General features: G+C 39.9%; 1 protein-coding gene across 2 annotated transcripts in view; it reads left to right on the top strand.

The window, feature by feature from the left end:
• The window catches only part of LOC142629662 (uncharacterized), a 65,402-nt gene extending 56,990 nt beyond the window's left edge, over positions 1–8,412 (top strand). Inside the window, exons 11-13 of one of the 2 annotated variants that reach the window (XM_075803692.1) lie at positions 96–1,001; positions 7,093–7,269; positions 7,855–8,412. In XM_075803692.1, the coding sequence (XP_075659807.1) occupies positions 96–1,001; positions 7,093–7,269; positions 7,855–8,052 (1,281 nt within the window). In that variant the 3' untranslated portion in view covers positions 8,053–8,412. Of the gene's footprint in view, positions 1–95; positions 1,002–7,086; positions 7,270–7,854 lie in introns of both variants that reach the window. The other variant, XM_075803691.1, reaches the window with a different exon arrangement.
• The last annotated feature ends 16,581 nt before the right edge of the window (positions 8,413–24,993 follow it).

The following is a 24,993-nucleotide window of genomic DNA, read 5'->3' as shown; positions in this document are numbered from 1 at the left end:
TAGAAGTCCTTGTATTCTTTGTGTCTTGTTTCTTCTTTTTCTTTTTCTTTTTCTTTCTTTCATACTGATTTGGAAAAATCTGCATCTGTTTGTAGGAACTAGATCCTGGGGAACATTTACAGACTTTGGAATACATTGGATTGGTTCCACTTGCAGCCATCAGAGAGAAGCTTTTAAGCAGATCATTTCAGTTTGCTGTAAAGACTGTTGTAAATAGTATGGCTGGTCACATTGCTGCAATTAGTAGTTTAACTCTAGAAACCATACAAAATTCACTAGAATCTGTTGCAGCGAAGCTGCAGTTTGTTAAGTGCCTCCATACTCATTTTTTGCTCCTTCCAAACTCTGTTAGCATTACAAGTACAACTAAGGATTCCATGATTCCAGAGTGGGAGGATGGCTCCCAACATCGAACCCTTTACTTTGTTAGCAGGTCAAATGCCTGTTTTCTAGTCGCTGAACCGCCAGCCTATATATCCATTTTTGATGTTGTTGCAATTGTTGTGAGCCAGGTTTTAGGTTCTCCAACCCCATTACCCATTGGATCTTTATTGTCCTGTCCTGTAGGCTGTGAATCTGCAGTTATTGATGTTTTGAAGCTTTGTACTGAGAAGAAAGAACCCACAAGTGGAATCGCTAGTTTGATAGGCATGGAAATATTGCCTCAAGATGCTCTACAAGTACAATTTCACCCGTTAAGACCTTTTTATGCTGGAGAAATAGTGGCTTGGCGATCTCACAATGGAGAAAAGTTGAAATATGGTAGGGTTCCAGAGGATGTTAGGCCATTTGCAGGCCAAGCACTATATAGATTCAAAGTGGAAATTGCACCAGGGCTGACTCAGCCTCTTATTTCTTCACAAGTTTTCTCATTCAGGAGCATATCAATGGGAAATGATGCTTCCTCAGAAACCTTGCTGAATGGTTCCCACAGTGTAATTGATAGCAGGACTCAAATTGAGGTGTCTGAAAGTTCTGGTGGGGGAAGAACAAGATCCCAGGTTTGGCCTCTCTGTGTCTATCACTTTTATATATAAATGGTTATTGCTTTTTGTTTTTATTTTTCTCCTTCTCTTGGAAGAAACCTGTTTTGGAGAAAACATATGTATCGGGTTATTAAAATTAACCCTAACATATAACATATTATTGATATGTATACACACACACACACACATTGAGTTTAATCTTTTGCCCCTAGCTTTATACTCATAACACTCCCCCTCAAGCTGGAGAGTAACAATCCTAGCTTTTTACATAATAAACCCAAATGAGTCTTACATAAAGCTTTGCTAAACATATCAACAATTTGGACTCTTGTAGAAACATACAGAGTAGCAATTACACCGTCTTCTACTTTCTCCTGAGTAATATGACAATCTACACTTTTATATGCTTAGTTTGCTTAGGGAACACAGGATTGGAGGCAATGTGAATTGTTGATCAATTATCACAATGCATAGTCACAGTCAACTTCACAACAAATTTTAATTCCTTGAGTAGATGCTTAATCCTCATAAGCTCACATGATGCGTGTGCCATGGCTCTACACTCAACCTTTGCACTGGATCTGATAACAACAATTTGTTTCTTACTTTTCCAAGTAATCAAGTTTCCTCCTAGAAAAGTGCAATACCTAGTAGTGGATTTTCTATCTTATGGTGATCCTGATCTGCATTAGTATAGGCGTCTACTCATAGGTGACTTAGCTTTATAGAAAAGACTGCGGTCTGGATGTGCTCTAAGATACCCCACAATTCGAATAACTACCTCCCAATGTTAAGGCGAGGATCTTTCATATATTGGCTCAAAACATTGACGGCAAATAATATATTGGGGCGAGTAATGGTGAGATAGTTTAGTTTATCAACCAAACAATGGTCTCTCTCTGGATTAGATAACAGCTACCCCTGATCTTCAATCTTCATACAATTTGACATTAGGATCTATAGGAGTCTCCACTGGTTTAGATCCTAACAAGCCAGTTTCTTCCAAAATATCCAACACATATTTTCTTTCTGATAGATTGATGCATTATTTAGATCATGCTAACTCACCAAGAAATAACAAAGTTTACCCAGATCTTTAGTTCGAAAGGAGTTTTGAAGGTATCTCTTCAAATCATCAATACCCTTCTTGTCATCACTAATGATCATAATATCGTCAACATATACTATCAATGAAGTCTTTCCTCTTGCAATGGTATGAGAAAACACAGAGTGATCAGAATGGCAACGCCATAATCCAAACTTTAACACTGCTATACTGAATTTACCAAATCAATCTCTGGTAGATTGTTTAAGACCATACATACTTTTTTAGACTCCCCCTGAGCAACAAACCTACGATGTTGCTCCATATACACCACTTCCTTCAAATCGCCATTCAAGAAGGCATTTTTAACATCTAACTGAAACAGTGGCCAACTCGATTAGCAGCCAAGGAGATCAAAATCTGGATAGAAGAAGTTTTAGCAACAAATGAGAATGTCTCTCTGTATGGTTGACGCCATACGTTTGGGTATACCCTTTGGCAACCAAGTGAGCCTTTAAGCACTCGATAGAACAATCAAACAAGTGCTTCTTAGTATACACCCAACGACAGACAACGGTAATTTTCCTTGAAGGACAAGTAACCAAAGACCAAGTAGCATTTTTAGACAGAGCAGACATTTTTGCCTTCATAGCAGACTTCCAACTTGGGATGGACATAGCCTTCTAGACAAACTTAGGAACAACTATACAATTCAAGGATGCAGTAAAAGCATGGAGAGATGAAGACAAATTAAGAGACAGTGAGAAATAGGATGAGAGGTACAAGTACACTTACCTTTGCGTAGAGCAATTGGAAGAGAGTTAGGATTAGGAGGCAGATCACTATGCAGGGTAGAAGTCTCTATTGGAGGTTTTTGCCGATGACGATACACCTAGAGTGGTTTCTAAGAAGGAGATTCAGTATGAGACACAGGCGGTAAGCAAGGAAGACAAGGAGGAAAACTGTCACTACCAGCTGAAGGAGAGAAATAGGATTGAGACTCATCAAATGTGATATCAGCACTAATGAAATGACAACGAAGAGTAGGTGAATAACTTTTGTATCCCTTTTGAGTATGAGAATACCTAAGAAAAAACACATTAAATTGATCTAGGATCAAGTTTATCACTCCCTGGACCTAAGATATGAACATAGCACACACAACCAAAGATCTTGGGAGATAGATGAAACAAAGGTGCATTAGGAGAAAGCATAGTATAAGGGATTTGACCACCTAGAACAATGGATGGCATGCGATTAATCAAGCGACAGGTAGTTAGAATAGCATCACTCCAATATGATTTAGGAACACGCATATGAAACAATAAGGCACAAGTGACTTCTAACAAATGACGCATTTTGCATTCAACAACCCCATTTTGTTGTGGAGTATGGGGGCATGAATATTGGTGAATTATATGGTCATCAAAAAATTTAGACAAAGATGTATGAAAATATTCACGAGCATTATCAGATCCAAAAATACAAAGTGAAGCATTAAACTGAGTCTTTATTTCTATAAAAAAAATGATTTGGAAATTGAGTGCAATTCAAACCTTTCTTTCATAAGATAAAAATAACTGACCCTAGAATAATCACAACAAAAATGACAAAATATCTACGTCTTTATTGGACCCCAAATATCAAAATGAACTAAATGAAACGAACTACTAACACGATTCCTAGAGACAAAAAGCACCCTTTGGTGTTTACCCAATACCCAATTGACATGCTTCACATTGTGACTCAATTTGATGACAAGATGGGACTAACAACTTCAAATTCTTGAGAGATGGATGACCAAGGCGACAATGATGCTGAAGAGGTGAGATAGACAAGTGAGAAGCCACTAAACTAGAAGAACCACACCAATCCAGGTAGTAAAGTCCACTGGCATGCCCTGCACCAAGAATCTTCCCCGTCTTGAGACGGGGGGGTTCACTAATATATAAGACAGAAGAGAGAGAAAGATTAGGATTGTGATTGGCAGTGCCCAAACTAGAAACCGTTGTGGTTGAGCCATCTACCAAAGTAACATTAGAAAGACTACTAGAGTGGTCAAGATCAGAGAGTAAACTTGAGGTACCTGTCATATGATCAATAGCACCTAATTCATTGACCTAAGGTTCTTGAGTGGCAAGACAAGTAGTGGAAGTACCTTGGTGAGCCAAAGTAGCTGTAGAACCAGACCCAACAAAGTTAGAATGCATAGGCAGGATGCGATGGTACTCTTCCTCAGGAATAGAGACAGCTCTAGATGATGGTGGAAGTGACTGTGAAGGCAATTCTTCAATTTGGAATCTAGCTTGGTGAGCTGAGGGTTTACTATACAACTTCCAACAAAAGTCTACTGTATAATTTTCACAATGACAATAAGTGCAATTATGAAGGCCACGTCCCACAACCCTCTTGGTCATGACCTCCATGGCCTCAACTTCCATGACCACCTCTATTACTCCCCATAGAAGTGGCAAAGGAAGTAATTGATGACATATCTGGAGACAAGAAATAATTAGGGGCTGAACACCACTTTTAGTTTCCATAGAAGCCATCTGATCAACAAACTCACAATGAATAAGAAACTAGTGGACCTAAGGCCAACTAACTACAACTAAAAAAATAAGAAATTCAACACCAAAAAAATTCCAATAATCAGCAAGTCCAAAGGCCATTCACCACGGCCACTCCAACAAATCAAACAAATCTCCTCGGAGATACAAACAACACCAAACCAGCACTGGGTATGGATCAAACCACAAATAAAGTCCCAGCAAAGATTACCCAAAAAAGATCAAAGCATATCATACCAACACAGAAGTTGAATCAACATTCCTCTGTCACCACAGCCACACAAACAATTCCATAGCAATATGAAATATTTAAACTCAGCACTATAAACCAACCCAAGGCTACCCAACAAAGAACATAGAGAGGCAAACGAGTAGAAAATAAAGACAGATCGGTACCCAAGGCTGGAATTCCAGCAGCAGCGCGAAGTCGGAGCTATGGCTTGGTGGCGAAAAAATATGCAGGTAGGTCATTGGAGGAAGAAGATTAGAACCACGTTGACATCGCTGTCAGGTGACAACGAAACAGTGTTGCGCAAATCACGTAGTCACTGCTTGGTGGTTGTTGGCAGCAGAAAGTGGGTGGGTGGTGGCTGTGGGGTTAACAGCAGAGAATGGCTATGTTTTGGAGAAAACATATGTATCGGGTTATTAAAATTAAGGCAAAACTACACTGTTAGTCCCTGAAGTTTACCCTGTGTTCGCAATTGGTCCCTTAAGTTTCAAGCGAGTTCAATTGGTTCCTCAAGTTTTCAAAATGAACAATATAAGTCCCTCGATTAACTTCCGTTTGTAGTGTTGCTTACGTAATTAACAGAATAATGACCTGTCATTTTTTAAATGATGTGACATTTATTTTTATTAAAAATTAAAAGATTAAATTTACAGATAAGAAAGAAACTAAACCCATTCCAATTCAAATCTTTATCCTAACCGCTGCAAAAAATCTCCATTTACGGTGAAAGAGCTAAATTGATGATTTTCAATGGAAGCACAAATTCATAAATTTATTTGCATTGTTTTGACTTGTAAGTTAACACTTGTATTATGAAAATTTTTGTTTTTCTGCTGGGTTTGGACCCACAAGCCACTGCCACAGCCAACTTATTTATGGATGCAATGTGCATTGGAGAAAAAATCATTAATGACGAATACTGCTTTATAGTAAAGATAGAGACAGGCAGAAATTCGCGAGGCTCAAAGCGGTCCAAACTATGAGATCATCCACCATACAATATGGGCTTTTTGATTCAATTTGAAGTCTCAAGGCTGCTTAGGATGAAAACTCAAGCTGAAGAGGATGTGTTTTGGGAAACCAGCACTGAATCAGTCATGGAGGTGGGTCAATGGCTGTGCGAGAGAAGGAGGGAGGCGGGTCAGTGGTTGTTGGGTGGAGAAGGATGTGTGAAGCAGGAGGCCACCGTCTCCAGCGTAGGGCAGCAACGTCGCCGGTGGCTAGGCCTTGGATCTGTTCATTTTCTCTCCCCTCTCTCGTGGTTTGTAAATCAGACTGCAAATGGAGATTTTTTTGTACCGGCCAGGATAAATATTTGAATTGAAATGGGTCTAGTTTCTTTCTTTATGTGTAAATTTAATTTTGGAATTTTTTAATAAAAATAAATGCCACATCATTTAAAAAATGCAAGGTCATTATTCCGTTAGCCACGTAAGCAACACCACTAACGGAAAGTTAGCCGAATGATTTATATTGCTCATTTTGAAAATTTGAAGGACTAATTACGCTTATTTGAAACTTGAGGGACCAATTACGCACATAGGAAAAACTTCAGGGACTAATAATATAGTTTCGCCTAAAATTAACCCTATACATATTATTGATTTATATAGGTATACTTTGAGTTTGCTCTTTTGCCCCTAGCTTTATATACTCATAACAAGGCCTATGCCGCTGCTGCAATTAGAAAGAAAGCAACTTATCCAGATGATTCCACAACAATGTCATCCACCTCTGTACCTGTATTCTAGTTCAAGACTTCTTGATACATAGATTGATCATATCAGAGTAGTCATCGTAAACCATACAGAAAATTTACTTTTGTCTTGGGTTATTTTGGTTTAATTACCTTTTTTATTTTTTATTTGTTCTATGTATTTGATATACTCAATTACCAATCTCCTATTCCCCATTCTTGTATAATATCTTGTTTAGCTATAGTTTGTAGAAAACAGACTTTATAGGCTTTGGAATGGAATTTTTTTGTCATTTTCTTTATAGGCTTTAAGACTTTATCGACTTTGGAGGCAGTATAGAAACTTAAATGTGGAGTTGGAAGTAGCGGCTTCTTGCTCATCAACTGCTTAAAATATTTGATTCCTCCATATTTGATAATTATGGAGGAATCATTGTCGTAAGTCATGTATAGAGCCTGGGTCTTGTTTGATTGAGCTCATGCTGGTGGACTTTCTGGTACATTTTCAATGGTCAGATGTCTTACACCTTAAACTGAAGGTTTTTCTTTGTGGACAGCTGCAGCCTGGTAAAGAACTTCAGTTTGGCAGAGTCTCAGCTGCAGAACTGGTGCAGGCAGTTCAAGAGATGCTTTCTGCGGCTGGGATCAACATGGATGTGGAGCAGCAGTCTCTATTGCACAGAACCATAACCTTGCAAGAACAATTACAGGAGTCTCGGGCAGCACTTTTACTTGAGCAGGTTTGTAACTTGCAGTTTTAAATTATATCCTTTTTCATCCATAGTTTGAGTATACAATGGTAGGAGCATATATGTGACTTTTTCGAAATAATAATGTTTGAGTTAGATATCAGGGAGTAGCCACATGTAGGTTGTCATATAATTTTATAAGCTGAGCGACCAGTCATTCAGCTTTGCCCATAATGTGTTACTGAGTGAAAAAATGTTTGAATATTCCTACTTAATATATATTTATAGTTTTGATTTTCTTTGGATCTATAAATGACTTTGCCTGGACATTATTAGGGCCTGCCTGGAGATATAAATCTGGGATTCCTAAACTCGAACTACCTTAATCTAAATGTTTAGAAACATATGGGATATAAATCTGGGATTCCTAAACATGAACTACCTTAGTCTGAATGTTTAGAATCATATGGAATGAAACACAGCATTTCAATACAACTGATTAATAAAATCATTTGGAAGATAAGATTTTTGGGTTGCATATCAATAATATTGTTAAATATGGAGTCTATTGATTGTCAAATCTTTTGATTGCTTAATTCCACTAAATATTTGTCATTTTTTGGAACAACAATGCAGGAAAAGGCTGATGTTGCTGCAAAAGAAGCTGATTCAGCAAAGGCAGCATGGATTTGTCGAGTTTGTTTGAGTGCTGAAGTGAATATGACAATAGTTCCCTGTGGCCATGTACTTTGTCGTAGATGCTCTTCTGCAGTTTCCAAGTGTCCCTTTTGTAGGCTCCAGGTCACAAAAACTATGAGAATTTTTCGGCCCTGACAACCACCAATTCCTTGGAAAGGGGGTGTGTTCTTATATAATAGTTTTAGAGATTTATGTCTATGAAAATGGGATCTTCTCACCTCATTTTTACAGAAGGTGTGACATGATGTGCAAGACTTTGGGGGAAAATGACTGAAGCAGGCGAAGTTAATTTCCCTCAGTTTAATTGAGGAACTGATTCTCAATTTGTTTATATTAATAGAAGTTGTAGCTATGTTTTTTCAATGTAGTTTGTTCATTCTGTCCCTTGCATATAGTATAGTGGCGTTATTTATCAATGTAAGAAACTGGAAATTGATGCCTTGTATAGTTAAAATTATAAATCAAAGCATTTGGCGTACTTAAACCCACCAACTATGCAGTGCATTTTCTCATTGTTCGTGACTTCTATACCATTAAGAGCATGTTTGGTAGAATGTAATGATAATTACAGTGTAATAAGAATAAGTGTTACAAAAAAAAAAGAAAAAAAGAAGAAGCTGGAATGGAATAATAATTCCTATTCAACCATTTGGTTATGACACATGGTGGTGGAATGGTATCGTATTTACAAATTATATATTTACACATATTGGATTATGTTTTGAATTAATTTTCAATTTGCTATGACATTAATGTAGTTTGTTCATATGGTCCCTTGCATATGGTATAGTGGCGTTATTTATCAATGTAAGAAACTGGAAATTGATGTCTTGTATAGTTAAAATTATGGTAAAACTTAGATACAGTACCTTAGGTACTATTTCTTAAGTACTGTTTTTAATTTTTTGACATTTGTCTAATTAAATAAGTAAACTAACAGACATTAACACCGTCTCTTTTCTATTCTTTTTTTTTTCACCATCTCCTTCAGCAAGACATTTCACGCACAGACCCCAGGTGGCTGTTAGGATTCTCACACCCAACCTCTTAAGTTCTAATCAAAATCAAGCAAAGAAGGACAAAGGGGCTGGTTGGTGTACTTCATATCATCAACAAAACTCTTGGATTTCTAATGCACAATCTCAGAAGATCCCATTGGCTTTTGTAAATCGAGAAACCTTCAACAGTAGCAAGCTTCTCACACTCCAACTCTGAAATTTCTTATTGAAATCAAGCAAAGAAGGATAAAGGGGCGATTTTCTCTATTAATCTCATTATTTTCATTATAAAACAAGTCGATTTGTTCCCATGCTTGGTTCACACAAGACCAATGAATGATTGGCCTTGGTTCGTGAGGTTCTGTTCTTCTCCATTATATTCTTTATTTACATTTGAACTCATCCTGTGTGTTTAGCTAAAAAAAAAAACTCATCCTACGTGTATAAAAATCAATTTTGCCCTCTGTAGAATTCTAGGTTCCAAATGTTCTGCTCTTTGAAACCGTTATTGAAGCTAGATCTCATCTTCTTTGGGTGCGAGAATCCAAAAAGCCACCTAGGTTCTGTGCGTGAGAAGTCTTGCTGAAGGAGACGGTGAAAAAAAGAGAGAGTAAAAGAATAGAAAAGAGATGGTGTTAATGTCTGTTAGTTTACTTATTTAATTAGATAGATGTCAAAATATTAAAAAGGGTACCTAAGGAACAGCACATATCTAAGTTTTGCCCTTAAAATTATTAATCGAAGCATTTGGCGTGCTTAAACCCACCAACTATGCAGTGCATTTTCTCATTGTTTGACTTCTATACCATTAAGAGCATGTTTGGTAGAATGTAATGATAATTACAATGTAATAAGAATAAGTATTACAAAAAAATAAAAAGAAGCTGGAATGGAATAATAATTCCTATTCAACCATTTGGTTATGACACATGAATAAGGTGGTGGAATGGTATCATATTTAGTCAAATTTTCCAAGACACCCTTTTAACAAAATTATATATTTACACATATTGGATTATGTTTTGAATTAATTTTCAATTTGCTATGACATCAAAATAGATATAAAAAAAAACAAAAACCGGCTTTAATCTCATGTTCGCACCAGAGAAAGAAAGCAACGCTGGGAATAGTTGAGTATTTTCTCCCTTTTTGTATTAATTTAAAATGATAATTAATAGAAATAAATAAATAAAAAATTATCAATCTAGAATTGGGTGTCTCTCTTGATAGCCAAAAAATAAAGTTGGGTCTCTTCCTTGTGGTGCCGGAAGGAACAACAGAGAAATTAAGACAAGAAATCTCATCAATTAAGAACAAAACCAATAAATACCAAGTACTATGTAGAGAATAAATGAGATATAAAAAGAATATTCTTATTTGCATAGGGAGAGAGAATTAGGAGATAGAGAGTACTTGGTAGGGAAGAGTAGGGACATTTTTGGAAATTAAATTTGTATAAGTTAAGGAATAGCAATTACACTCATTTTTGTAAGGAATATTTATTTTTTATTTTAAAGAATAGTCATTCATAAGGAATAACTAGTCATTGTAATAAAACACAACCAAACAATTTAATAATTATTTCTTAGGAATAACCATTTTATTACGGGGTCTATTACAGCTTGCCAAACGTACCTTAAGTTTTACTTTAGTGGCTTTCTATCTTCTTTTCAAAAAATTAAAAAAATAATAATAATAATAGAAATTTTACATTAGACATTCTCATCCTTCAAAAAAATATGCATTTTGCATCACCAAAGACTACTTTATTTATTTTACATAACCATTTTCACAATATACCTTACATCTCATTCTTAATTTTTCTATATATCATATTAAAATCATAGTTTTAAAAACCAGTATGGTCAAAGAACTAAATGGAGTAGTTCTCCGTTTTATGCTCTGGTTGGGTTGGACCGATGATATCATAAAAGATTAATTAATAATTTTAAAATTATAAAAATAGTTAATAAAATATATAATAATTCTATTACTTCTAATTTTATGTTAAAAATATATATAACAGATTTAAAAAAAAAATAATGCATCTTACATTTAGAAAATAAAAATAACCAAATGTAAATAAACATATAAATAATATAAATTCATTTTCAAAACATAACATTTAGTTACGTCTTTTGGATTAGGTAAATTGTATATTTGAGTAACTGTACTTGTTACTATGCAAAAAAGACAAGAATGTATAAGGTGAGGGTAATTTCCTTGCCTATCTTTTGGCCCAGTAGTTCTATTCAATTGGAAAGGCCGGTGCCCCTCACGTGATAAATAGAGATAGGAGTCAGGCCCTTCTTGATACAAAAACTTCTTTACAAGTACTCACAAATGTACGAACCGTACCGAAATATAGTTGGATAAAAAAGAGGTTGAACCCACAGAGACTTTAATCAATGTAGGAAAATTAATCAAATCTTAACCAAATTAATCCTAATCTAGTTTAATAAAAATTGGATGTTCGAAATTAAATATACTAAGAAAATAATTAAACTAAGCAAAGATATAATGTAAAGAAGTAAAGAGATGTAAACAATCTAGAGAAATGAATTAAGGTTTTGAAATTCGCCTTGTTAATTCATATTAGCATATATCTACGATCATTAATTTTTCTCAACTACTACATGATAATCTAGAAATCAATCTTGCTACAATGGAGAATATTATCATTAAAACTTCTATTTAAATATCTAAAGCATGTTCTTCTTCGCTTCCTGGGTATGAAATCAAATTATCAATCGTATCCGTAACCAAACAAATTACAAGAGATATCCAATTTTAAAATCAAGAAATATTAAACCAAGTATTCAATTAATTATGATAAATTCTAAATCATGAGAAAAAACATGATTGAACTCATATCTAGAATCCCATCTTAGTCAATTGATATGAAGGAAGAACAATTTAAATTATTAAAGAACAAATATTGTGGGAAAAATCAAATCACATAAATAATAGTGATGATCCTTAACAAGATTACATCCTCAACTTCAATTATAAATTTAGCTATTCATAATAATTGAAATAAAATACAAGAATAAAATACTAAACCTTAAACTAAACAAATTATTAAAACTAATTGTCATGGAAGAAAACCAAAGAGGTAGCCGCGACCTATATGTTCAGCCCCTAGCCGTCCTCTGAATTTTTCCATAAAGAGTCTTTAAATAGGTTAAGGAATCGTATTACAAGTTGAATTCCAATTTGAAGAAAATCTCAGATTTTTATGCTTCACTTAACCGATGATTTTGTCCCATTTAACATCAGAATTCAGACTTTTGATAAACTACAAAGTTGTAGCCCTTTAAGTTAGCTTTCCATCCCAACTTAAATCATGTCAATTAGACGTCTGAGCCGAAAGTTATGTTAAAAATACTAACTAATGTGCAGGCTGGAATCTTAATCCAAATTGGACTTGGATTTGGTGCAAATTTTCTTTGATTCCTTGCTCCAATTAGACTTAAAATTTAATTGGGTTGACCTTCTTTAACTTCATCATGGTCTTTGTAAAACTAAAGTCCAGCTTTCTTTTTTGCACAAATCCAATTATTTAATTCCATTCTCCTACAAAAGACAAATTCACGCAATGAAATTCAATTAAACACAAAATTGATTATCCAGCATTATTCCAAAACTAAATATAAAATGCATGAATTAACTCAAAATTAGTATAATAATGCTTTATAATAATGATATAAATATACAAAATTAAGCTATTATCAATGCACATTGTAAGCGCACAATTGCACCTGGACTCAAAGATAGACGTGGGCTTAGGCCCAATGAGCCTTAAACAATAAGATTTGTAGAGTGCGGATTTGAAATCTAGTTTATGGGTATTGGAAACTTGATAAGCAAGCTAGAATGCCACAATCTTTGCAAATGATAAACAAATATAACGAGTGAACCTCCTCGGACGTAAGCCGAGGACGATTTGTATATTGCTTCTCTTTTATGCCAATAATTACAGTTCTTAGTTTCTTCTTTTGCTAATTGACAGCTCTCCCTTTTTCTTTTCCCCCTTCTCTTCTTAAATATTCTTCTTCTTCCCTCTTACATCCACGTGTCACACAAATCTTATCCTTAGGTGCCCCCCTTCTTCTACCACCTTCTTGAAGTCTTTAAATAAAAGCAGGAAAGTTGAATTCTACTGTTCAGGGGTCATTTTCCCATTAATGCGGCCAAGGAGGTAGGTGCAGGGTCTTTAATGTGGTAGTAGCAGCCTTTTCCTTAGATATTTTTATCACGCCGTTGCCCCTAGAGGGTACTTGGATCCCCCTCTTACCCATTAGTTTTTCCAGAACTCTGCCTTTAATCTTCTTGGCAAGTCCCAGGGTGCTCACCGGGCCCATTCGAGGAGACATTCATCCCCGGACGGTTCCTCGGATGTCTGTAGTGTAGACTGACTTGTGGGCTTAGGGGCCTAATGATGAAAACAAACTGGTACCAACTGATCAAGCCCACGACCCGTTTGTTTATTTTATAAATCTTACCCCCCACAATAGCCCTTCAAAACTTTATTTTTCCCCCCATCCGAGGAGAGAAATAAAGTTTTGATCCGACCAGAATACCTCCCACACGTTTTGTACATCGCCACGCGTGTGGGGGTCCTTTCGTTTCCAAGAAAATGTCGTCTGGCGCTTCGAATCCTGAAATGCGCGCATTTATGACCGCAAGTTACACCTTGTTCCCCACGTTCAACGGTGAGATGAACATCTAAGGGCACAGGTCACCCCCTGAAAATTTGAGCGGGACAAATCTAATTTCGAGGCCGCTTCCCGCACGTCACAACGCTTGGAAACCCGCGCCTCCATTCATTTCTTCAGAATTCAATCATATCAAAGCATCAATCATAGCCTTTTCTCTCTAGAAACTCGTGAAGACTCGCATAACCAAACCCTGTAAGTTCTTGCTTTCTTTGCTCCTCCCTTCTCGGATTCTGTCCTCGGCTCCACTCTTAACTTCTTTTCTTCTCAAAACTTGTATTTTCACCTCTCCTAAATGGGTAGGTTCAAGTGCCTAGTAGATACCGACGCTGGTATGGAAGGGTTTAGGGCCAAATACCAGATTCCTAATGACATAGGTCTAAAATACTGCTCGGTGGAAGCCGTAGGAGGCTCTAGAAAACTGGGGGAAGTCATCATTCCCATGGTCGCCTTCATAGAAGGTGGAATGACTTTCCCCATGAGAAGTGTGACTAGGGAATACCTCTGCAACCATAGGTTATGCCCAGACCAGTGTGCACCAAATGTGTTTAGGGTCTTAGGAAGTGTCGACGCTCTAAATGAGCAGATGGGCTTGAACCTCACATGGCACGATGTTGCCTTCATGTACGAATGCCACAAACTTAGAAACGTAGGTTATTACATTAAGTCGCGGTCTAGTGTAGTTAGGTTGATCTCGTGTTTGCCCAAATCCAACAAAGGCATGAAGGACAACTACCTCATTACCTCAGGGAACTGGTATGACGGTCTCCACTGCCCAGTCGAATGGGGAGATCCAGGTGTGACTTCTTAGGAATTAGATTCACTAACCCCTAATTCAATCCTACTACCTTTACCATTTTTCAACTTTTACCGCACATTGTTTCCTTTTGCTTTGATGTTTATCACCAGTCTGACCATGTCCTTCTTCTCGGACGTTTTTCCTTGCAGATAAACAACACATGCGCCCCCGTCTCAGCTTCTGTAACATCGCCGACCTGAACCGTGTCCTCCGATCGGAAGTCTTCGTGAGTGAAGACTTACAAGTGAGAGCGGCACACTTGATATTAGGATACGACCCTATATCAACGGACTTCTAGGAGATAGAAAACGCGATTATCGCGGGGGATAGGCGACGCAGAAGGATAAACGTAGCAAGGCCGCACTTTCTCTCCCTATTGCGGCAGTTCCACTCTTGGCGCACTCCTAAACTACCGCCGTCCCAAAAGGACAAGCCTCCTCGCCGCACTCGTTGGACGAGGAGATAGACCAGTTCCAACTTGAGGACGTTGAAAGACCTCGAGGACACCCGCTTGTCGTACTCTTGGACGAGGAGGACGTGCCCGCCGAGACTTTCGGGATCATAGGTTTGGTAGTTGCTCGCCCCGACTCCAGCTCCGAAGAGGAAATGGCGGATGTGCTGAAAGGGCTAATGCACAAGAGGGGCAAAAGAATCACCAAAAAAGGAACAGGGGGATCTTAAGTCCCTCCGTCCTTGCCACCACCCCTTCCTCCATCCGATCCTAAGCCTCCCGTCGAGGAGCCCAAGAAGAAGAGGAAGGGAGAGGCCGAGGAGGCTGGTGGAGAAAGACAGAAAAAGTTGAAACAACAGCAACAGTAACCCCAGCAGCAGAAACTGGACAAAGGCAAGGGACGTGCTCCTTCAGTAGAAAGCGGGGAGATAAGGGATCTTGCCGAAGTGCGCCGAGCACTGGCTACCTGGTCTCCCGAGCTGAAGCTGGACGGGGCACCCATCCCCAGCCCTTCCAATATCAGGATGTTTCAACAAGGCCATGCTCTCCATCTGGCCGATGCCTTGGAATGTCCTCTTCTGCTGCCCAAGGACATGTAAGCCTTGGAAAAAATGAACCAGTCCCACTTGTTCCTTTCGCTAAAAAGGGACTTGGCCCTGGTAAGTTTTAACTCTTTATCTTTACTTCCTTTTTCATTGCATCTAACTGTTAGTAGACATTTTTATGCGTCTGACCCTCTGATACTCGGTCACAGGCCGTCCAGGAAGTCTTTGCTGCTGAGAAGTTCGTGGAGGACTCTCGAAAGAAAGCTGGAATGGAGCTGGAGCTTCGGTTGGAAACCGAGAAGTACCTAGGCCAGGCCCTCGCGGAAAACGAGAAGCTCACTTCTCAGCTGGCGGGTCTAAAAAGAAAAAGAGATGGCGCTTAGGCCAGCCTGAGGACCATGAAGACCCAAGTGGAGGGGCAGCGCAAGCTTCTTCATCAAAAGGATGAAGAGCTATCCAAAGCTCAGCAAGACCGCTCTGACTTTGAGAAGGAGCTTGCGAAGATGAAGGACGAGGCTCGTACCTTCAAGGGTTCGCTGGAGGCCGCGAAGAAGGTAGCTTACGACGAAGGGGTGGCGGCCATAGAAAACCAGCTGACAGAGGCGTTCACGGCCCTGTGCCGAGAATACTGCCAGCAGGTTTGAGGGGAAGCCTTAACTGCAGTAGGGATCACCTTAACTTCTGAGCTGAGGAGGCCCGAGAACATTTGGCTTCTCCTGGACATACAGGAGATAGAAGAGCCTCCTACTATCGCTCCTACCCCTGAGACAGCTCCTTCAGCGCCCCCTTCAGTGATCCCAGAGCCCATTCCAGCTCCTACAGAACTTACAAGTTCCAATAAAGAGAAGGAACAGGGTGAAGGTGCTGAAAATGCCCCAAGTCAAAATGCTGAGCCCATCGTCCTCCCACCAACTGCCGCGAACAAAGGAAAACAAGTCCTATCTTCCTTTGAAATAGAACTAAAGAGTACTGAGGCCACCAGTACTTCCCAGCAAGACCCCCCTCCAAAAGCTTAGGGCCGAGCCTAGGACTTCTTTTTTTTGTAATTAAGATTTTCTTTGTAATGTATATCAAGAACAATTAATGAAAATCTGTCTTGTTTGGTCTTCATTTGAATTGTATTTATGTTATTTTTGTTTTTACCATAAGAGCTCTCATTAGTACACAAAAAAAGAATGAATGAGACAACTGACTCCAGTTCCAATAGTTCAACTATCGTAACTTTAAACAATAGTACACATGCTTAACTTGTGCTTTACAAATTACACCTTAAGAGTATAACATGTGCAACGCAATGATAACGCTTAACAAGCTAACTTAGAATTCAATCTAAGGCATGAAGTGATCAAAAATACTTCATCTAAATTTCAACATTAACACGACATGGATTTTTGCTAGCATTTCTAAAGCAAAGTGTTCAAGAACCAGACATAAAAAAACTTTGTTTTGATAGTAAGTACAACATCAATTTGCACAAGGCATGTGGGCCAAGAACCGCGCATATCAATATGATACTTAAAATTTGTAACTTGAAATGTTAATTTCTCCGAAGTATGGGGTCCGAGGACCCTACATTACCAACTTTCTGCTTGATGCTTAAGAATTTGTAACTCAAGATGTTAATTTCCCCAAAGTAGAAGGTCTGTGGACCCGGCATAACTAAGATTCTGTTTAACAAATGATAAGATATCAATTTCCACAAGCTATGTGGTCCGAGGACCATGCATCACCAAGTTTCTGTTTGATACTTAAGAATTTGTAACTCAAGATGTTAATTTCTCCAAAGTAAAAGGTCTGTGGACCCGACATAACTAAGGTTCTGTTTAACAAATGATAAGATATCAATTTCCACAAGGTATGTGGTCCGAGGACCATACATTACCAAGTTTCTATTTGATACTTAATAATATATCAATTTCCACAAGGTATGTGGTCCAAGGATCATACATTACCAAGTTTTTGTTTGATACTTAATAATAGTAAGCGATAAACCCAAACACATATTCATAAATTGAACCATGAATGATAAAAGTGCCTTTTATTAATAATAATACCTTCGAAGGTTGTTTACATTCTAGGGGCGTTGTACAATTTTTTCATCTAGATCAGCTAGCCGATATGATCCTGTGCCTGCTACAGAGATGATCCGATGGGGTCCTTCCTAGTTGGGTCCGAGCTTTCCCCATGTTGGGTTCTTGGCAGTACCCACAACTTTTCTCAACACCAGATCCCCAGGCACTAGCGGCCTTAGCTTTACGTGGGCGTCATAGCCTTGTTTAAGCTTTTGCTGATAATAAGCCATTTGGACCATGGCGGCCTCTCGCCGTTCCTCAACTAAATCCAGGCCTTTCTCCAAGAGGCCACCATTACTTTCTGGACTGAAAGAGCTCATCCTTAGGGTGGGGAAACCAGATTTTAAGGGTATCACGGCCTCGGCGCCGTAGGTCATAGAGAATGGTGTTTCTCCAGTGGACCTGCGCGGCGTAGTTCGATACGTCCATAAGACGTGCGGTAGCTCCTCTACCCATCTGCCCTTCACGTCGTCCAGCCTTTTCTTGAGTCCACTGACTATGACCTTGTTGACGGCCTCGACCTGCCCATTTCCCTGAGGATAAGCCGGTGTGGAGTATCTGTTTATGATGCCTATGTCACTACAATACTTCCTAAAAGCTCTACTATCAAATTGAACACCATTTTCCAAAATGATTGTGTGTGGTACCCCAAATCTAGTGATTACATTTTTCCAAATAAACCACTTGGAATCGACATCCCTAATATTTGCTAAGGGTTCAGCCTCGACCCATTTGGTGAAATAGTCGGTTCCCACAAGTAGCCATATTTTGTTTCCTACAGCTTTCAGAAAAGGACCTACTATGTCCAATCCCCATTGAGCGAAAGGCCAAGGACTGGATAGAGGATTAAGGGTTCCCCTAGGCTGATGAATGTTGGGAGCGAACCTTTGGCACTGGTCACATTTTTTTGCATAATTCTGAGCTTTCCTTTGCATATTGGGCCTGCCAATATCCTTGAGTCAGAGCCCTATGGGCTAAGGACCTTCCCCCGGTATGGCTTCCACAAATTCCCTCATGCAATTCTTCCAAAAGCACTTCCGTTTGCTCGGGGTGCACGCATAACAAGTATGGTCCGAAGAAGGAGCGTTTATACAGTTTCTGATTCTCAGATAGCCAGAAACGAGGGGCCTTTCGACGGATCTTATTTGCTTCAGACTTGTCCTCGGGGAGAATGTCGTTTTTCAAAAAAGATACTACAGGGTCAATCCAACTAGGTCTAGGCCTTATCAGATGGACACGGACTGCACTAACAATGGTGAGAGTCGGCTCTAGCAAATCCTCGACTAGGATAATCCTAGGTAAACACAGAGCCGAGGATGTCGCCAAGGTATCCAACGAGTCTGCATGTGTATTCCCACTCCTAGAAACGTGAGAAAGGATAAAGGAATCGAATCTAGATTGTAAGCGTTTGACCTGGGTAAAATATTCTTGGCCGACTATTAACTGAGAATCCGAGAACAAATGAACTTCCTTTCCGCCCATCCTATGCACCATGTTCATGCCGACCAAGACTGCTTTGTACTCGGCCTCGTTATTAGTCACCGAGAACGCTAACCTCGAAGATTTTTCAAAGACAATTCCCTCAGGGGATATCAAAACAAGTCTGATACCAGACCCTCTCTGGTTAGCCGCGCCATCAACGGACACTTTCCAAATCGGAGGTCCTTTGTTCGTAATCATGCCAACTGATTTCTCATCCATGTGTGATTCCTTCACAGTTTCTTCCAACAATGGTTCAGCAAACTCTGCCACCAAATCAGCGAGAACATGGCCCTTCACCGAGGTGCGTGGCATGTATTTGATATCAAAGGCTCCCAAAATAGTTCCCCATTTAGCCACCCTTCCAGAGTAGTCAGCACTGCGTAACACTGACTTAAGAGGCAGTTGGGTCAAAACTACAATAGTGTGGGACTGGAAATAGTGAGGAAGCTTCCGCGTGGCATGAACTACCGCTAGAAGTGCCTTCTCCAAAAGTAGATAACACACCTCGGCTTCATTCAAGGATTTACTGACGTAGTAGACCGGTCTTTGCACCCCACCGTCGTCCCTTATGAGGACCAGGCTGACCGCATGGACGGCCACTGCCAGATACGCAAACAGGACTTCATCAACCTCCGGCTGAGACATAATGGTTGGCCGGGAAAGATATTCCTTAAGTTGTTGGAAGGCTACAACGCAGTCCTCGGACCATTGGAACCCTTTTCATTTATTTAATAGTTGGAAAAAAGGTCTGCACCTATCAGCTGACTAAGAGATAAACTTGCTGAGAGCAGCGATCATTCCGGTTAACTTCTGAACTTCTTTTGGATTCCGAGGTGGCTGTAAGCCTTGAATGGCTCTGACTTGTGCCGGGTTCACTTCTATCCCTCTATGAGTAACCATATATCCTAGGAACTTTCCGGAACCCACACCAAAAGAACACTTTGAGGCGTTAAGGCGTAGCTTGTACTTTCTAAGTACTTGAAAGGTGTCGTCCAAATCTTTCACGTGCGAAGGTATTGTCTTACTTTTCACTACCATATCGTCCGCGTATACCTCAATGGTCTTTCCAAGTTGCAACTCAAACATTCTGGTCATCATTCTTTGGTAAGTAGCCCCAGCATTCTTCTATCCGAACGGCATAACCTTGTAGTGATAGTTCCTTGTTGGAGTAATAAAAGCAGTCTTCTCCTGATCCTCTGCCGCCAATGGAATTTGATGATAACCCTGGAAGGCATCCAAAAAGCTCATCCGAGGATGTCCGACCGTGGTATCCACAAGCTGATCGATGCGTGGCATAGGGAACGAGTCTTTAGGGTAGGCTTTGTTTAAATCTGTAAAGTCCACACATACTCTCCACTTTCCGTTCTTCTTTTTCACTACGACCGTATGCGCCAACCACTCTAGGTAGAATACTTCTTTTATAGCCCTAGCCCTCTTGAGCTTAAGCACTTCCTCTTTAACAGCCTCGGAGTGATCTTTAGAGGAACGCCGAGGTGGTTGCCTTCTAGGAACAATAGTAGGGTTGACGTTCAAATGGTGACAAATGAAGTTTGGGTCTACCCCCGGAGCCTCATAAGGATCCCAGGCAAAGACATCGATGTTGTCTTTCAAAAACTCCAACAACTCCATCTTCTCCTGGTATGGTAGACGTACGCCAACTTGAAAGAAACTTTCAGGATCATCGGCAATCAGAAATTTCTCCAAGTCTTCACATGTGGCTTCCTCTGCTGTCACGGCGTCGGGCGCATCCAGAGTCGTTAATTGCTATAAGTCCTTAACAATCGAGGCCGAGGACTCCGTTCCGACCTGACGTAGTACTGCAGCCGATATGCATTGCCTGGCCATTGATTGGCTGCCCAAAATTTCTTCAATGTATTCCCCTGAAGGGAACTTTACCTTAACATGCAAGGTGGAGGAGATAGCACCCAAAGTGTGCAGCTAGGGCCTGGCAAGAATGGCTGTGTATGGGGAATATGCGTCGACCACAATAAAATCCACCTCAACTGTTTCTAAGTCAGATTGTACGGGCAACCGAATCTGTCTCTTTGGTATAACGGCCTTCCCTTAAAAACTTATTAACGGCGAGTCGTAAGGGGTAAGATCCTCCAATTTTAATTTCAGCCCCTTAAATAAGTCAGGGTACATAATATCTGCCCCGCTGCCCTGGTCAATCATCACCCTTCTGACGTCGTAATTTCTTATCCTCAAAGTGGCTACCAAGGCGTCATCATGGGGTTGGATGGTCCCAGCCTTGTCGTCCTCTGAAAATCCCAAAACGGGCAGATTCACTCTCAGCCTCTTCGGTTTCGCACCTGACTCCTCGGTCTGGGAGTGTGAAACTGCCATCACTCTGGTGGGACATGAACTGGTCCTGCCAAGTGCAGCGAAGATAACGTTTATCGATCCCAAGAATGGCCGAGATGAATTATTCTTCTGATTATTCGAGCCAGACTGACTACCTTGCCCGTTAGGTTGGTATAGGTGCTACTTCAATTTTCCCTCGCTAACAAGCTGCTCCAAGTGGTTCCAGAGGGTTCGGCAGCTCTCAGTAGTATGACCCACATCCTGATGATATTGGCAAAAAAGCTTCTGATTCCATTTCGCAGGGTCCCCCGCCATCTTACTAGGCCATCTGAAGTAGGGCTCCTTACGGACTTTCTCCAGCAATTGGTGCACTGGTTCTCGGAATACAGTATTAACTGCTTGAGGAGTGGCTGTGGCTGAACCAGACTGCCCAGAGTAATCTCTCCTCGGCTTATTGTTGTGATACTTGTCCGACCTGAAATCCCTTCTCTCATGCGGGATAACCTTCGCCTTACCCTTACCCTGCTGTTGATCTTCCTCAACCCTTTTGTACTCGTCAATTCGGTCCATGAGGCGACGTACACTCCGTACGAGCTTTTTGGTCAAGGATTTCCTTAAATCATGATCAGTGGGAAGGCCTACTTTAAAAGTATTAATCGCCACCTCGTCAAAATCTCCATCTATCTCATTGAAAATCTCTCAATACCTGTCGGAGTATGCTTTCAACGTCTCACCCTCCCTCATGGCCATAGATAAAAGTGAACCCAACAGCCGAGGAACTCTGCTGCACGTAATAAACCATGACGCGAATGCTCTAGTAAGTTCCCCAAACAAACTGACAGACCCCGATTTTAGGCCATTGAACCATCTCATTACAACAAGTCCCAAGCTAGAAGGGAAGACTTTGCACATCAAGGTCTCATTGTGAGAATGCATCACCATTCTCTGATTAAAGTGGCTCACATGTTCCACCAGGTCTGTCCGGTCGTTATAAATGGTAAAGGTGGGCTGAGTGAACCGCTTGGGGAGCCTCTCATTCTCAATCCTATGCGAGAATGGCAATTTGGAGAGTTGGTGTAGCGCTCGGCTCATAGCGTCGTTCCCCAAGCCCCTAGAGGGGAGCTTCCTATGCTTGCGACCTAATAGGTCACCCTCTTCGCAAGAGGAAGTTTTGCTAGGGGCGACCACGACCTTGAACTGTAACTACTTCCTCGAGATTCCCCAGAAGAAGGATTAGATGGGGGTGAAGCACGCCTTCGTCTGACGCGTCGCAACTTCTTCTTGAGGTGGTTTATCTCCCTCTGCATGGCCTTAGCATCATCTTCATAGGTGGCACTGCCTCCACCGCGGGTATGACTCGCGCCAGGATATACAGTGTGAACGCTTCCCTCTCGAACCCTCCGGCGCTCAAGACGTTCGAAAAGATCTTCAGGTTGCGATCCCTGAGATTCTGCATGGTGTGAGCCTAAGCTTGCCATGATGTTCCAATTCCTTCAACACTAGATTTCCCACAGACGACGCCAATTGTAAACACACAATTGCACCTGGACCCAAAGATAGACGTGGGCCCAAGCCCAATGAGCCTTAAACAATAAGATTTGTAGAGTGTGAATTTGAAATCTAGTTTATGGGTATTGGAAACTTGATAAGCAGGCTAGAATGCCACAATCTTTGTAAATGATAAACAAATATGACGAGTGAACCTCCTCGGACGTAAGCCGAGGATGATTTGTATATTGCTTCTCTTTTATGCCAATAATTATAGTTCTTAGTTTCTTCTTTTGCTAACTGACAGCTCTCCCTTTTTCTTTTCCTCCTTCTCTTCTTAAATATTCTTCTTCTTCTTCCCTCTTACATCCACGTGTCACACAAATCTTATCCTTAGGTGCCCCCTTCTTCTACCACCTTCTTGAAGTCTTTAAATAAAAGCAGGAAAGTTGAATTCTACTGTTCAGGGGTCATTTCCCCATTAATGCGGCCAGAGAGGTAGATGTAGGGTCTTTAATGTGGTGGTAGCAGCCTTTTCCTTAGATATTTCTATCACGCCGTTGCCCCTAGAGGGTACTTGGATCCCCCTCTTACCCAATAGTTTTTCCAGAACTCTGCCTTTAATCTTCTTGGCAAGTCCCAGGGTGCTCGTCGGGCCCATCCGAGGAGACATTCATTCCCGGACGGTTCCTCGGATGTCTATAGTGTAGGCTGACTTGTGGGCTTAGGGGCCCAATGACGAAAACAAACTGGTACCAACTGATCAAGCCCACGACCCGTTTGTTTATTTTATAAATCTTACCCCCCACACACATCACCTCTCTCCTTTTGTAGTCCTTTGTCTGTGTTTCAATAAAGATGTTATATAGTGGGGGGAAGTGTCAAGAGTCATGTAGCTTAATTAATACTCCGTAGCATTGTTATCAGTATTGTATAATACGTGATACATATTATATTGCTTACAAAAAGTTTCGTATTGTAAGAGCGTATCAAAAGTGCTAATGAATCGCACGATACATAGGTGCGTATCATTTGGTTTCGTTGAATCGTACGTATCGTACAATACATATACATGTGGGTTTAAAATGAATTTTTTATTATTAAAATTTGTGATTTTATTTGATTTAAACAAGTTGATAGACCTATTTTTAACACAAAATTATTGTGTTACTTAATTGAGTCCAATATATTATGTACTTATGAGTTGTGGGTGCAAGCGCCCGCCCCCAGGAATTGTATGGTAGTGTCTAACTCCTCTTTGCTGTGCACAATTGTCGTGCTCTAAGGAATACACCTCAGCCGAGTGGACCGGAGGCAGAGGGTTTATGGAGTTACCACCTAGGTTAGGTATAGGAACCTTATTTGTGCCCTCTTGCAGATGGCCTTGCCTATCCAAAGTCTATGTTCGGAGTTAAGCTAAAGAGAAGTGCTAATGAATAGTACGATACGTAGGTGCATATCGTATGAATCTTATTGTATCGTTGAATCTTATTGTATCGTTGAATCATACGTTCGTACAAAACATATACATGTAGGCTTAAAATAAGTTTTATTTATTTATTTTTATATTAAAATATGTGCTTTTATTTTATTTGAACAAGGTGTTAGACTTGTCCTTTTAAAAAAATTATTGTGCTACTTAATTGAGTCCAATATATCATATATCAAGTTAAAAAGATGAAAAAGTATTAAGCATCCAACTCTACCTAACCCATGGTTTAGCCTTCACTCATTGTGTTTTGTATGCTGATTCTATCAAAGAGTTCTCTAATATGTTTTCTTATCACACACACTTATTCTAGTTCTATCCTAACATACATCTAATCGTACACCTTAGCATTCATCTAAGCATGGCATATCACATCTCATCATAATAGCATCTCATAGACATCCTAATGTTCTAGGTATGGTATACATTCGTCTCATCATACATGTGTCCTAGCATTCATCTAATCATAGAGTACACAGCATAACACCTCATATCACATAGGGCAACAAGCATTATCATATCATCACCAAGGCAGCAAACATGTCATATCATATCATCATACAAAGCATTGCATCACATAGCATTAACCAACACATATTCATCATGTTATCCTACATATCATGTGTTCATCTCAAATAAGTAATTTCTTTGTTTGGATTTAATTTAAAGAAGAGTTGCAAGCAAGGACAACAAAAACAAACCTAATTCCCACTTATCCTCCATCCCACTT

Source organism: Castanea sativa, chromosome 3 (assembly GCF_040712315.1).
Source record: "Castanea sativa cultivar Marrone di Chiusa Pesio chromosome 3, ASM4071231v1".
Lineage (NCBI taxonomy): Eukaryota > Viridiplantae > Streptophyta > Magnoliopsida > Fagales > Fagaceae > Castanea > Castanea sativa.
The sequence above is the reverse complement of the archived record's forward strand: the minus strand, read 5'-3'. Positions and strand labels throughout refer to the sequence as shown.